The sequence below is a fragment of the Ambystoma mexicanum genome, chromosome 9, assembly GCF_040938575.1.
Source record: "Ambystoma mexicanum isolate Mex_15411 chromosome 9, UKY_AmexF1_1, whole genome shotgun sequence".
NCBI lineage: Eukaryota > Metazoa > Chordata > Amphibia > Caudata > Ambystomatidae > Ambystoma > Ambystoma mexicanum.
This window is the reverse complement of record NC_090931.1, coordinates 1,047,614,167-1,047,629,812: the sequence shown is the minus strand read 5'-3', so window position 1 is coordinate 1,047,629,812 and position 15,646 is coordinate 1,047,614,167. Positions and strand designations below refer to the sequence as shown.

Below are 15,646 nucleotides of genomic sequence, written 5' to 3'. Positions count from 1 at the left end.
CCCCAGTAATTGCCCATTCGCAGAAGCTGGAGGTTCTCAGAAGTTCGGCGGCAGCCGGACGGTTTTACTGGCAAGGCTACTGCCAAACTTAGAATGAGGCCCACTGTCTTTATTGGTAGCTATGTAAGAGCAGTCTGGCTTCACCTACAGGAGGTAGGAAGATGGATAAACAGGTGCAGTTAGTTCCAAATAGGCACCACTACACAGTTATACTGAAAAATATACATTATATTATACAATTATTACACATTGAGTAATTATGTGTTCAAATTAGTACTCTGGGTTAAACATCACACATAGTAAGAAATGGTGTAATTATAAAGTCAAAGGACCAGAGGTAGACCCGCCCCACTTCCAAGCTAGGAGTATGTGTGATACTGGAAATGCATTGGAGGGACAGGGCCTCCATGTCCTTGTCCTGTAGTCCTTGTATCATGTGTGTTCTGTGTTATTTTCTGCACAAGAGTCCATGCGGGACTCCTGGCAGTGCAGCTCTTCCTCTTTTTGGTTTGGTGAACAGACCCTTGGGATACCCTTATGGCACCCATGGGTGGGGGTACAACACTGTACACCTAGTGTATGTTTTTGGTCACCTGTGTGTGGCCCACAGAGCAGGTTATGGGCTGGTGTAAGCTTCATGCTGAATTTGACAGGTGCTCTGAGTATCCTCCATTTCCGGATGTCCAGGCCCTGCCATTGGAATCAGTTGATTCCTGATAGAAGACAAGATGGCCACTTTGGCCTCTTGCTTTCTAATGCCTACTACCTTGTCTTCCCAAAGTCCCGGGAAGCCCTGACTCTCTCCCTTCCTCTGACTGGCTGTTGGGTGGAAATTCCATATATGGTATTGTGGGGAAGTCCCGGCCAGACTGGCTGGAGCCTTCCCAATGACTGTAGGTTGTGGGTACGCCTGTGAGGTGGGACCTGGGCAGATGGAGTGTGTGATGAATACGCATTATATGTTATGGATGCCTAGTTTCTGGTTTTTGACACAATGACTGAGGCAGCCCTGACCAAAACTAGTATGAATGCAGTGTGGAGTGCTGAATGGCTGGGCGCTTGTCCAAATCCACATTTCGTGTTGTGAGTGTCTGGATGGAGAAGAATGGCCTGAATGCACTGTGAGCCTGATAGGCTGCCTGCATGCCTGAATGCCCTTCTGAATGATTGGTTGCCTGAGTGTGATCCAGCAGAGTGAATGGGAGACCGAACAGTATATCTGGGGACCTCTCACTGATGGAAATTTTTCAGAAGTTGAAGTCAAAATTTGATGCTTAACCTTGAAGCCTAGCCGGATGAGAAGATCTGCTGCTGCATTCCTTCACCAACTGAAAGCTGCCGTGTCTTCAAGAACTGATCCAAGAGAGGACCTGGCTAGTAGACCTCTTCCCAAGCTACGAGGGACCATCGTGCACCAGCTGATCTTTGCCAAAGCTCCCTGGAAGTCAGACCTGCGAAAGGCTGCAGACCAGAGAAGGGGACTGCCGCGGAATACGAGGTGAAGCATCCGGACACCCAAGTCCATCGTCGTTGACCAGGGTTCGCAGGTTTGCTATAACCGCTCAGAGCCCATCGAGTCGTGTTGCCCAGAAGCAGGGAAAGCTTGATGTGGTGCTGCTCAATGACCAGAGCTACAACGTTCCATTGCCTAAGACATTTGATTCAATGACTCCCTTGCTCATCATCGACGACCTCTTTCTCAGGCCGGAGAAAGTCAAGGCCGTTGACGACCAAGGAGATTCTGCCGGTGGGTTGCTGCCACCCGAAGACCTCAGAGACAACGACGAAGAGCCGAGAACCAGACATGGTCACGTCCTGATCACTGATGCCAGACGCTGACGAACCGAAGCCCTTGCTGGGCCAAAGGTTTTCATTAACTCTTTGTGGCAACGAACTATCGTCGTCATCTTGCAGGACATTTTCGACCCATCATCAACGAGCACCGCAAGGACCAAAGCTGCTGCCTCAACAACAGTGTTCACCTTTCTCTTCACGGAATCTCAACGACCCGTGGCTCCTGCCTTAAAGGGAATTCACTCAAGAAGGTCCCCGTCGAACTCATCGAAGAACTCTATGAAACCAGGTACATTGGGATCATAGAACCTTTACAAGGAATCAAGACTATATTAAGCATACCTTGACTGGGCTTGTCAAATATTCTTTATTTACCGGTTGCCCAGGTGTGGGGATCCTCAGACAGAACGGTCTAATGGTAGTGGGATAGACTGTTCTGCCATTGCTTAATTTAAGTTGCTTTCTTTCTGTTGTCTATCGTTGATTCAGCTTGCAATCTGATTCATATGAAATTTGACCTGTTAGCAGTTTATGCATTTAAAAGGAATCAATAGCTAAGAGTGGTACCACATAGACCTGTATATATTTGCCATTATAGCATTGCCAGAGTACAAAGTGTGTTATTGGGAATGTGTATATAACTTGAACCTTATTTATATAAAGACTGTGTTATCACTAACATAGGTTGTGGACATTCCTTTTTGGGTGCTTGGGGACTACACTGTACTCCAGAGCCAGCCCACATCACCTCCTGAGAGCTTAAGCCTTGATTGCTCATCCACATTTCACCAAATAGAGATTCTTGGCTGGGGTGCTCTGTGCTGGGACTTTGCCATATAGAGAGCAATAGCGCATATACCCCCCTCCAGTCTTTACAGTATGAGCACCACCTGGGGGTCAACTCAATACCTATAATGCCAAGTGTTGGCGAAAAAAAGGAACGCAATATGCAATAAAATGCACTTACAATGTCAGAATCAGGATCCAAACTGACAATGCATGAATAGTCACTGTAATACCCACAACCTCAAAAACATGTACAAAATGATTAAAACATTCAAATATCATACTTGATATAGCACCAAGAGGGAGTAAAGTGAGTTAACAACTCTGCTGCAGTTCCCAGCCAGGGGACTACCAAAAACTCAAAATAAGCCTTGACTTGCAGTACCAGACTGGTATAGTCGAATTACACTCTATAAGAGGATTGCTACAATGTAGCCACTACTAGAAAAACTATCACAAACAACTCTATATCAGGGGTAGAGTACAGTGATGTAATGCAATTAAAACTGCATTAGATCCTAAATGCGTGCAAAAAAATCTAGTCTGTTTAAGAAATCTCCAGGAACCCATGGGAGACCCAGGACCAATGTCAATGTACAGGTATTTACTTTTAAAGGTCAATCCAGTGGCATATTTAGAGTTGGTAAAAGTTATCCATAAAGGAAATGGGACAAATGCAATCGGCAGAGCATGGATATACTAAAAAGTCAGGCAAGTGCTTGTGTTACCCCAGAGGTAGGGAAAAGGAAGTAAATAACCAAAGGGGATTCCAGAGGAGGCGCCAATGAAGATCTTCTGTCCCAGGTTCGATTCCCAGATGTCCAAGGAAGGAAGCAAGCAGAGCAGGACCCAGGCAAAAGGAAAACAATGGCACAATGTGGTGGAACCGCAGCGGCCCTGATGGGAGACCAGCAAATTACCTGAGATCCCAGGGGCAAGGACTGACAGTGTCAGACTCAGAAGACTTTGCTCAGAAACGGTGAGTCAACACAGAGAAAACACAGCTTATGGCTACCTGGGGAAGGGATGCAGTCCAAACCAGTCCAGGCCATTATAGAGCATGCAGGACTAGTCTCAGGGTCCATTTTAGGCTAGCCTTATGATTGCCACAAACGGATCACCCCTGAAAGAAAAGCTGAGAATAAGACTTAAAAAATGCATCACTACAACACCAAACACCCAGACATACAGACCTTGCTATCTACCATGAACTCTGAGGGATTCACACCTGAGCTCAACTCCAGTGCCTAGTCCTTTGGGTTCCACATCGACAAACACCTTTCCTTCATGAGACACATGATAAGAATACTCAGATAGCAGGGTATCAGCTCTCTCTCCTGCAAAAAGTTAAGTCCTTCCTCCCTCAGGAGTACAGCTTTAGATCCCTATTCAAGCACTGGTCCTTTCCTACCTGGATGTGTACAGTGCACTCCTTGAAGGCCTCCCGTCATCCTCCCCTGTCCCCCGAGTAGTGTCCTACACATGGCTGCATGCCTCATCAAGGGTCCACGCAGATAGAACACCATCATGGCAGCCCTCATCAACCTTAACTAGATCCCACTGCACGCACAAATCACCTTCAAGTCTTGCTGCATCATCTATAAGGCAGTCGCCCTCAAGTCACCCAGCTATCCTGAAGAGAAACTCAGCACCTCGGGGGGAAAGAGCACTACCAGAAGCCAGGACACGTTCAGACTTCAAATCTGCTGCTGCAAAAATGAAAGAACCAAAAAACAATTTCTGCCTATGCCTCAAAACTAGGAAACCTCCTCCCCGTCAGCATCAGAATGGCCCCCACGCTCCTACAATTCAGAAATGAACTCAAGACCCAACACTCTCCGCCTCAACACCTAGACCATCAAATCGCCCCTTGTGCCTCCTGTCTCGCTAGATGCCGCCTGCCCCTCTAATCCCCACCACCTGGAACAGCTGCACCCCTCCTCTGTGCCCCTCTGTATCCCACTCCTGCTGTGTAGCTGTTCTGTTGTTATGTATCTTTATTGTTGTATACCTCTGTTAAGCGCTCTGTTGCTTCTCAAAGCCATGGTTCTCGCTCAATAAATACAATAATAATAATAATGGTATTGTTTATTTATAATGGCTACAATATTTGTCCATTGGGCTATTTACTAGCTGAAACCAGCTGCACCTCTGGAGAGGCCAAAAGTAAATTACGTCTGTCACCAGCCACTTAAACAACACAAGTGTAGGGCAGCATAATTGGCCAAATGCTAACATGGAGTGTTTAAGATGTAAAAAGCAGCCCTGTCCTAGTAGCCATGTAGCCTACGATGGCACGGCTCATCAAAAAGGGCTGCAGTAGCAGCAGGGCTTCAGATGATTTCTGTCTGACAACACAAATAAGGTCAAAGATCCAAGACAAACAATGAGGAACAAGCAAATCGTTTAGCAGCCTCGTAAAATGGAACAGCTGATCCCACACAGGGACGTCATTTGGGGGTCGCCAGAGGTCGCGGGAGCGACCTCTGCTGATTGGCTAGCGACCTCTGCCAATCTCTTGCGACCCCTGAGGGGGCGTGGCCAAAGCACGGTGCCGCATGTGGGTTCCTATATTTTTCGGCTCGCCTTGCACAGCAGCAGGCGAGCAGCACATGTTGTGTGCTTCATTGCTGGTTCTCTCTCGGAAGCAGCTACTGCCGTTTCAAAACTGGAGATGACAACCGACAACAACAAAGCCCACGCTGCTGGCACAGCCCAGGCAGGCTGCTCTGCCAATCGGTGAGTGCGCATTTGCATTGGCTGCTGGCAGGGGGGGTCGGTTTTTATTCAAGCCACCCTAGGCCGTTTTTTTTTTGCTGTTGTACTTGAAAATATAAAAAATGTGCAGCCTGCAGGCAGCATAAAAGCAAGGTAACAACGTGTGTTTACACGTTGTTACCTTGCTTTGATTGAATTATTTTTCAAATGTCAACATATGCTTCTTCAGCTTCATTCATTCGGGCCGCGGCCACTGTTTGGGGGGGGGCAGCTCCCTGCTGCAGCGCAGGCTCTGCCCCTCAGAAATAATTGCAGGGCATTTGGGGGCCTGGGCCGACGTGGCGCCAGTCAGCCTGGGCCAGGCGGCCGTGCGTGTTAGCGGGCAGTTAGGTAGCACTTTTGTCAATTGTCTCGAGACAATTGGCAAAAAGTGCTACCTTTGCTATCTATGCTTATGCTGCCTGCATTGTAGCTTGCTGCTAAATGCTAATGTTGTGTTGCTAAATGTAACACAGACACCGCCGGGCCGGCCTGGGGCGGGCTGCTGCTGGGTGGCCTGGGGCCGGGGGAGCGGGGAACTGGTTGGGCCGTATTGCTTAACAATTCATCAAAGACTCGTCGGAAAGAAGGTTCGGAGGGGGAGGAGGAGGGAGGGGTAGGAGGAAATGGAGGGAGAGAAAGGTAGTTTTTGCTTTCAACTTTGCAAGAAGTACAACAAATGTGTTGCACTTACATGCAAAGTTGAAAGCAACTTGTTGCCTGGTCCGGCCCCTGCCGCTGGGTGGGGGTCGGGGTCCGCCGGGGAAGGGAGGGATAACCAATAAAAATAATTATGCAGGCATCAGCGCCCCCCACAGACCCACTCCACGGAGCCAGCCACCAAGAGGTCAGAGCAGGGACATCAATTGGGGGCGACCTCTGGTATAATTTTGCGACGTCTGGCCTGGCCTGGAGCTTGCATTTTTTTATAAATAGTTTGCTGAAAACTATTTATAAAAAAAACCAGCAAGCTCCTGATGCCACCGACCCCAGGCCTGGCCAGAGGAAGCAGAGAGCCGTGCGGCAGGCCCGGATGAGGTTTGGTTGCTAAGCAACCAGCTCGAGTAGTAGACCTGAAGGCACCGGCGCGGCGCGCCAGTGCCTTCAGGTCTATTACTCGAGCTCTGGTTGCTCAGCAACCAAACCTCGTCCGGGCCCGAGGCAGGGAAGCAGAGCAGAAGAGCAGAGAGATGAGTGCAGCAGCAGGCTAGCCAGCCAGCCACAATGAGAGCCGTGCGGCTTGCGCAGGCAACGGAGGATAGTGCAGCAGGACTGGTGCAGGTAAGGTTTAAACTATACCTGTCATCTCTTGAATCATGACATGTGATGTAATTGGCAAGTGATTTGAGTTCTTTCAACCCACTGTAAACACACTCACGTGCCCACACAGGCACACGCGGTTTTAAGAGTGCAGGCAGCACGTGTTGCTCAGGAGTCTAGTCAGTCAGGGTCACAGCGACCTGCCAGTCTTGCGGCCACAAGGACTGTACCCCAAAATAACAGGGGGGCACCTAAACACACAACCACACAGGCAGGCAAGCGTTCTATCCAGAGTCTGCAGGTTGCCTGTTGTGTTACGTGCGTGGGGGACTTTGTATAGCGCCTCTCTCAAACTACTGACTCTAGACTCTTCCAGAAGACCAAAATGTTTCACTTTCTTGTACAGCAAATGTTTGCGGATTGTGGGACTGGGACGGGAAAGTAATGCTATTTGCTGAGGATCACAGCCCTGGGTGAGTGAGAAGTACAAGCCAATGGCTTTGTGTTTCAATGTAGACCGCGTGAGTTGATTTCCTCTAGGCACCTGTAAGAGGTGTACAGCATCAGAGCAGCCTCGGGCCACGGGGCTCGACAGCCATTCTCATCGCCTTCTCCAAACGATAGTAAAATATTATTGATATGACTCGAAACTCTCCCCAGACCCCAAGCGAGATACAGCAACACGCGCGAGAATTATATACTTTCTAATTTAAGAGCTGCCCTTCTAGTATGAAAATACCACTTCATGTCCAAAATACCCTGAGCTCTTTAATTGTTCGCAGAGAAGTTCAAGCGCAGACAGGCCATTCATGGATTTTGCAGAATGTGCAATTTAAGCCATTACAGTCCCTAAAAACTGTTACACTCCTCCACACACATGCTCCTTCTACCAAGAAGCGCCACAAAGCATTCAGTTCGTGGAGTCGAACTATATCAGATAATTAATTCGTACATTCATGCATCCGCCCATCAGCCTACGAAACATACATGTAAATGAAAATTGAATAACAGCGGAATGGGTAGTTATTATCATAAAGAAAAGTAAACTGTTTTGAGGACCAAATCATACAACATGGTCCCTGCAGTAAGCTAGAAGGGAGTGAAGCTTCCTAGGGGGCTTACCTCTCGATAGGGGCGGGGGGCACCTTTTCTCTCCTCAGTGCGCTATGCAGCCCTGATGAAATGAGCGACTGTGGAACATGCAGTTAATATCTCACCAGGAACCCACATGCCGGCCTTTTCAGTACAATTGCCACTTTAAGTTTCTTTTACTCAGTGCTTAGTGATGCAGCTTCCTAGTACTGTACATGACAGGTATTACAGTTATACAGTTTAATGGGCTTCACAATATCAATGCCACAAGGATAAAGTATGAGGCAGCCACCCTCGCCTGGATTTGGACATCTGACTGGGATTTCAGCAGCATTTGCTCAAACCCACTGAGCTATGTGGAGCATGCTTTTTTGTTAATTTGATGTCTTTTATTGTTTATGCTATTGGTCGTGTTTGCTTCTCCAGCCTGCACAATGGCTCCCTTCAGAGTGCTTGGGGTGAAGAGGGGTACCATGGAATGTGGGGGGTAGTTCTAAGCGGGAGTGGGTCGCACAGGACCTGTAAAAGGGATCATATACCGGGCACAGCAAGCAGTGAATCGGCACCGATGCCTGCCTTGGGCGAGTCTTTATCGCCTACAGCTTGACCGGGCTTGGCCAGGGCTAACACGGTAGGGTGGAGGTCACCCGCTCTTGCCAGTGGAGTTCCAGAGCTTATTTCTTCGCACCCTCTTCACTTGCCTCCTAAACTGACGGGAAGGAGCAGGCTGTGTAGTCCAGGGGATGGATGCAGTGTGGTGTTGCCCCTGGCTGCCTGTGCCATGGTAGGTGGGTGGTCCACTTACTCTATTAGGAATGTAAGACTCCTTCCATTGACGCTGGGGAACTGGGTTACACGCAGAGTGGTGCTGGCTTCCACTGGCAGCCAGTGTAGAGGTTTTAGGGGAGGGGGTTTGAGCCCCACCATTAGTTTTAACACTTGCTTCATAGTCAAGGGCAGCGTATTGTATCTCAATATTTTCTGCAGATTTCTTTCATAGCAATCAATTTCAGAAGCACCCTTACCTGATTTTTACTTGTCCCTGTAGGTTAAGTGACTGGACTCTGGTTCAACTCAGCCTTTCATCCTGCTTCGGTTGATAAATGTGTACCAACACAGGTTCTGTCATATTGTATGTATAGTTGTTCTAAATTAAGTGCTTAAGCTTAGGTGCTATATATTAAAACATCATTATCATTTGGCCTTGCACGTCTGCTTGCATTCACAGTGATCTGGTAATATGGGCCAATACACACTGATATTAATGATACATATATATGGTGATCCATTCTTGTATGAAATGTACATCAATTTACAGGGTTATCGTGGGTTATCATGACCATATTATTCGTAGTGTACTTAGATACAATCCTATGGGATGCCCCTTCCTGTGATGTCACATGGGGGCGTGGTCAAATGACATCACTTCCTGTGATGTCACTCATGGGGGCGTTACATTGTGATGTCACTTCTGCGACCCCTGGTATTTTGGTGAAATGACGTCCCTGATCCCACAGCATGGAATGCTGCCCTGACAGCAGCCATGGTCTGGTCTAAAGGGAACTCTGGATTTTTCACGGTGGGCCTCTCCACAGGGGGGGTCTTTTGAGTGGGATGAAGTAAAGAATGTGTTAAAGACACCGTGCGCTATTCCTCACTCTTAACAAATCTTGTATATCAAATTTTTTATGTTTAACTACTTTTTGATCTATATATGGCGACAAATGTGTTTGAAAATTCACCATTTACAACCATTGTTCCACATTTGATTTGGAAAGAACCCCCCCCCCCCCGCAAACCCTACTTGCTTGCTTAGTTTGGTTTGACAGTATTGTAAAACATTTCCAGGGCTGCTTTGGGCTGCCAGTCCACCCCTGCAATAAAGGGAATCGCCTTGACCATGCACCTGCCATGTATTAACTAAGCATGCATGTGTGCAATCAGACCATTTGCATCCGTGCAACTTGAAAGGTAGTGAACATGTACCTTGAATGTTCACATTGAAAAAGGTCCCTGGCGCCATCTGGATGCACTCCACGGAAGGGGGAGGGGGATATTTATTGCACTCTCTGCTGTGCAGTGTAGTAGACCCCACCTTACAAACCGTGCTGGACAGTGCTTTAAGTGGCCTGCCAAATCGAGCCAGGGCTCCTAGGGGCGCGTGGTCGAAAAGGGGCATGGCCTGGAAGAGGCCGGGGGTACAATTAAGAGGCAACACTTGCCTCACCTGAATGCTGCCTTTAAGGCCACGCCCTCGTAAGAGCCTGGCTCAATTTTACAAAAGGGCCCTGCCCTAACAGGAGGTATTCAAATCAGGTAAGTGTTGCTGCCTAATTGCGGCCCCGAACTCCCACCAGGTACTACTTTTCATCGATCATCATCCTCGTGGGAGGGGGACGATCGCTGAATTTCTAATGAAAGTGGTGCCTAACAGGGGGTCGGTGCCGCATTGAAAAGTCAGTAAGCCTGTCTGGACATCCTCTCCGAGCTGGCTGTACTGCCACTGCTGCTGCTGTTGGAACCGAAGTGCCAGGGAGAGGAACACCAGATTGTGTGGGTTGCTTTTAAGGCTGACCCGAGCGCTAGGAAGATCCTCCGGACTTCCCTGATGCAGGACTGATGAAGCCTGAGCCACCTCAACAGAGTGCTGGACCCCAGATGCAAGGAAAGTCAGAAGTGGTATCCGAGAACCACTGTGTTGCTATTTGCTGTCAGTCACGAGGAGCTAAAAAACTGAAGAACCACTGAATTCAAGTTTGCCCATTGCTGCCTCTGACTTTCTCATTGCAGAGCAGGAGTGCCCAGACCTCCTCCCTCTTGTCCCCACGACTGAGGCTCAGGAACAACAGGATCCGCAGAGCTATACAGGAACATAAGCCAGCTGGAACCATTTCTTCTAACAAGAGGTACTGCAAAGTCTATGAGAACGTACCTCTTGTACTGCCTTACTTGCTCTCAGTTGAGACACGTCTTTGTTGCCTTGCAGAGTTGCTGAAACTTTGCTCCTCACAAGCCTACCAGCTTGTGGCCCTTCAAGTGTTCTATTTTCAATAAACATTTCTAAAAAACTTTGTGCAAGACTTTTTATCTACCTGCAAAGAAGATCCTCAGCTCCCCTGTTATTGTGCAATTAACATTGGCTGTCCTGGCTCCATGAAAGACTCCTCTTTACCTCTGACTTTGTGCTTTGGCCTTTGCCCCAGGAAAGGGTTAATTTTACTCTGCATTGGAAGGTATCAAAAGTACTTACCTGTTTATGAATTATTTGTTAACCTTTGTTCTATTCCTCTCTCCTATTTTTTACATCAAACTCGATATTGCTCTAAATGTACCAGTGATATATCAATGTCCACGGTACTCCAGTTATTTAAGTCACCTGAGGGTGTAGGAAGTGTTCGTGTGCCATCCCCAATGGGTATCATCTGATTTAGAGAAACAGAGTGTGTTTTGAAGTGTATTATGTGTTTTATATATATATATATATATATATATTGCTCCCTTCTAAAGAAGGCTTATACAACTGACTGTGACATAAATTAATAATTGTGTTATCAAGAAACCTTGAGTGTGTTTATTTGAATAACTGCTACTGTGAAACTCTGTGTCACAACAATACTGCTCACATTGACCCCTCTTGAGATAAGCCTAGCATGCTCAGCCACACTACCAACCTCTGTAGCTCAGACTTATTCCAAAGGTTGGGTCCCTAGTGCCAGGAGGTCAAGGTTATTGTTGTGCACCCAAAGGGTACTGCATACAATCTCGCCTAACAGTCGATGGTATACGGATGCACGTGTTCACAATGTCCAGATCTCCTTACCACCATTTGTTCTGACCCCCTGCAGAATGCACACTCATCGCCATCCCTGTGCACTTCCGCGTTCCAGCTGTACAGTGGGTGTTCTCGAGCGTGCGTTCTTGGGACTGTATGTACATGACCTGACCTGATGTATCCGAGTCAGATGTCACTGGCATTCTGCCCCGTTTGCAGCTGTGGTGTCCTTTCTTTGCAAGCCACATTCTGCTCAACATTAATCAGTTTGAAATCCCTCCTTCCCTTCTCGGTAGCTATTTCACAAAAGGTCGGAGTGACCCTTGCTAGACTCTACACCTGTGTGATATTCCATGCGAGCCCTTGTGACCAGCCCCATTCACACTAAAGGGGTTCAACGTGGCTAGAAGAACACGCGAACATGTGAGAATGTGTTCTCTGCATATTGTACCGTTACTGGTTGTCTCTGAACTTCAATTTACTTATTGTACGTATTGCAAATTGTTCTCTGTAAAGCGCTTTGGTCAAAAGCGCTGTATAGAATACAATAAAATACAAATACAAATATACAAATACAAATGCCCCTTACACATCGACACGCGTTATTAAAATGAGAACCATCACATCGCTTCGTGGCTGTAATTTGTGCAGCGACGACAATGTATATATATCAATTAAGCATTTATTTGATCGGAAATAACATTTAAAATAATGATTGGGCTCGAGAATAACCACGCGAGGCTGGGAAAAAAATAAGTTATTAATCACAAGCATGGGCACATGAATTAACACACACAAACGTAGAGACATAAGTTCCCAGGGCACGGAGTACTTTCAGGTCTGAAAAGCATGTGACACCGTTAGCAAAATATTGACTGAATGGGCTGTGGTCTCTTCGTGTAACTCCTGTGTTGAAGTGGTAACGCTAACATGAGTCCACTGGCAGGGCGGTGCTGCAGGTTTAAAAGGGCGCAGTATGCCATAATGTGAAAAGCGCAGAGAAGCACTGACCTTCATGCTGCTCCGGATCCGGGCGTGCCTGGAGTGCGCGCTCCCTGAGTCGGTGGGGAGAAGAAAGAAACGGGAATCAGGAAGCGGCCACCAGCGCGCGCGATTACAGTACAAGAAAACCGCTCTTCAAACTTTAATCCCCAAAAAGTTAAACATTAAGTAGGAGACGCTGCCCGGCTCGGGACCTGAGGAGAAGACGCACCGGCCACTAATGAGGAAGGGCATAGCCGGAGAGTGGTCACGAGTTCCTTATCTCCTCAGGATGTCCTAATCACGCGCAATGATGACACGTTCCTGACCCAGGTCTGGGGCACATACAATGTACACAGATGCATGTATTTGCAGAGAATGCATGCATAGTGCTGACTATGCATATTTGCCTATGACATCAGTGGAAACTGTTTATCACCACCGCTAAGGAAAGAGCGGCGACGCGGGGTACATCACCCCGAGACTGTGAGGGAAATGAGCGGCTTTTGCAAGCGTGCGAGAGCCAGTCAATGGTCGTGTTCCGGACACGAATGAGACGCATTGCATTCAGCCGGTAACAGCAAGAAAAGCACATTCCTGCACCCTGGGGCTGCACAGTGAACGCAAGAGTGTAACCTCAGCAGAGAGAGGGGTGGGGGGGATACGGGGTGGGCGATAACAAAAAGTGAAAACAGGGGAGAAAGAGAGAGCGAGACAGAGAGCACAAGAGGAGAAGTAGTGGGTGGGACAACAAAAAAGTGAAACACGAGAGAAAGAAACAGCAAAGATGGAAAGAAATGGAGGGGGAGGTGGAATGGGAGCAAACAAGGGAACACACCTAGGAAGAGAGGGGAGAAGATATGGTGGGGGGGAAAAAGTAAACGAGAGAGAAAGAAGGAGAAGATATTGGGAGCGAGAAAAGAACGAGTGATAAAGGGGGAGTGCCAGACAAAGGGGGGGAGAGCAAGAGGGAAGTAAGGGGGCATTGAGAAACGCTTAGTGTGAAAGACGACACAAGAGAGATGCACAGAAACAGTGTGGCAGGGGAGATGGAGGAGGGAGGGAGGAAGAAAGGGAGAGAGAAACATTGAGAGGCATAGGGCGAGAGAGAAAGTGTGTGTGTGTGAGAGAGAGAGGGAGAGAGAGGACGACGGAGGGTGGGGGCGGGGGGGGCACAGAGCTTCTGAAAGCGCACAGCCACAGGAAACATCATCTGGTCGGATTTCAATTCGAAAGGACGAACCTTGTTTCCCGCCAGTAACAGCCCCTGATCAACCTTAAGGGGTGCACAGAGGTTAGCAAACAAACACAGGGCTGTACATAAAACACGCTCTTTCCATCGGACTGCAGACATTAGAGCAAGCAGGAAAGCAGCGTACGCCTGGAACGGACATGTGTGATGAGCCCGAGGGCGAAAGAGCATGTGCTTGGGATTAGTTCAGGGAACACTGGCTGGCATCCCAAAAAGCAAACATTTTCTGTTACAAAGGAGCTATGGGTGACCTAACAGTAACAAGTACAAGAAACGATGAGAGTGTGCCAGGCCAGCCACACGCGTTAAGAAAGTCTGGGGTGGTTGCAAGCATAACACAGGGGCAGCTACAAGGGAGCAGCGCCTAAGTGGAGTGCAATTTGAAACCAACGACACGGTTGGCACACTTCTGAGCAAGTGTGTACACCTACAAGATAGGACCGGGGTGTGTCTTACCGCTTACTAACCTGTTACTAAACAGTTCCAAATGCACACGCGGGTCTTAATGTATGCAACTTTGCCATGTTTATAAAGACTAGCCTTTATAGTGGGCTTTTGCGATGATCGCAGCAAAGATTTTAGTTTCACCATATCGGTATTTTTCAGTGAAAGGAACTGCACATATATCGGCAAGCCTGTGTGCGATTCCACGGTTATGATATCAGAACAGGAACTTGAACATAGCGGACGCTTACTGTGCATAACCATATAGGAAAGGCACGCCTGCAGGACACTTTTGCTAATGACCTAAACTCACATTGCCCATATTGGCAAGCGGTGCTCTGTCACAAAATCTACAGCCGCTTTTTTTTGGCAGCACGGTGAAGAGTTGCAAAAGGCTAAAGTAGCAAACCTGAAATTAACAGTGCCCCCACCAGGGGGCAGGAGGTGGATTGTCAGTGGTGTGGGTGGGACTGAAGGGCGCACCTAGGTGTGACGAACGTGTGTATCCTGGTTATGAGATGTTGGCTGCTTTGCATAAAACAAAGTGCATTTTGGGAACATAAGATGACTACCAATTTACCAAACATGTCTAATAATAATTCAAAAGTGGGTTCCTAGCTGTGCGTTCAATACACACACGGTGAGCATTTCAACTGGCAGAATAGTCACCATGACAGTAAAATGTGTGCAAAGCATGAGGCATATGTGCAGCTATGGACCGTTGTTGGAGTTTGAGCTGTCCTGGTGAGCAAAGGACAACTTTCAGATGCAGTTTCTGAAGTCACATATCGCTACAAGCATGGAGTCTCATTGAGACACCAAACGCACAACACTTGTAGTCAAGTTCAGAGAGCTACTCAACTTGGATGGTGGGGGTTTTGGGCCACAGGTTTACACCGAACGACCTGCAGCAAGACCATTTTTGCCCACGCGCAGCTCTGTCTTGTTCTGGCCTAATTCCATCCCTGGCCCCACACCCAATTTCATGTTTTAAATAACATCTAGAAGGCTGTGATGACTTCCGCTGCCAAACTCTTTGCTTGCCTAATACCTGCTTGAGATAAAATGAGGACATGGCGTGGCACACAATAGGACACTATTGGATTGCCTTCACATTGCCCCAGAGCACACAAAGATCACGATCAAAGGGAATCAGGTAATTGCTGACACAATCCCGTGACCATGGCACCTAGTGCCGCCACACAAAAGCAGGCTGGACTGAAGAATCTCAGCATTGACATTAGGAATTTGTCAGACTGATAAAACGTGCAGTATTTACACATACTGCATGTTTTCCAGTGTTTGCAATCAAGCCCCTAGTCTTTGACGGCATCTTCTTGTCTTGGTGGCTCCATGTCACTCGTAGGCTTCAATCAGGCACCAGAGTCAAGACTTTACTTAAACCATAAACATGTTTATGAACTGAGCCTTAGACTCCAAGACTGCAAGGGCCAAGTGGTGTACTTCAAGTGGCACTGGCATGACTCTGCCTTCCCTTCTCAGACTCC

At 47.8% G+C, this 15,646-nt stretch overlaps 1 protein-coding gene across 4 annotated transcripts in view; it reads right to left on the bottom strand.

Moving 5' to 3' along the window:
* Positions 1–15,646, bottom strand: part of DPP4 (dipeptidyl peptidase 4) — a 992,858-nt gene that overhangs the window by 761,257 nt on the left and 215,955 nt on the right. For 2 of the 4 annotated variants that reach the window (XM_069616324.1, XM_069616326.1), the window contains exon 4: positions 12,473–12,516. The exons of the other annotated variants lie outside the window; for them this stretch is intronic. In XM_069616324.1, coding sequence (XP_069472425.1) covers positions 12,473–12,516 — 44 coding nt within the window. The remainder of the gene's footprint in view (positions 1–12,472; positions 12,517–15,646) is intronic. 4 annotated transcript variants of the gene reach the window in all.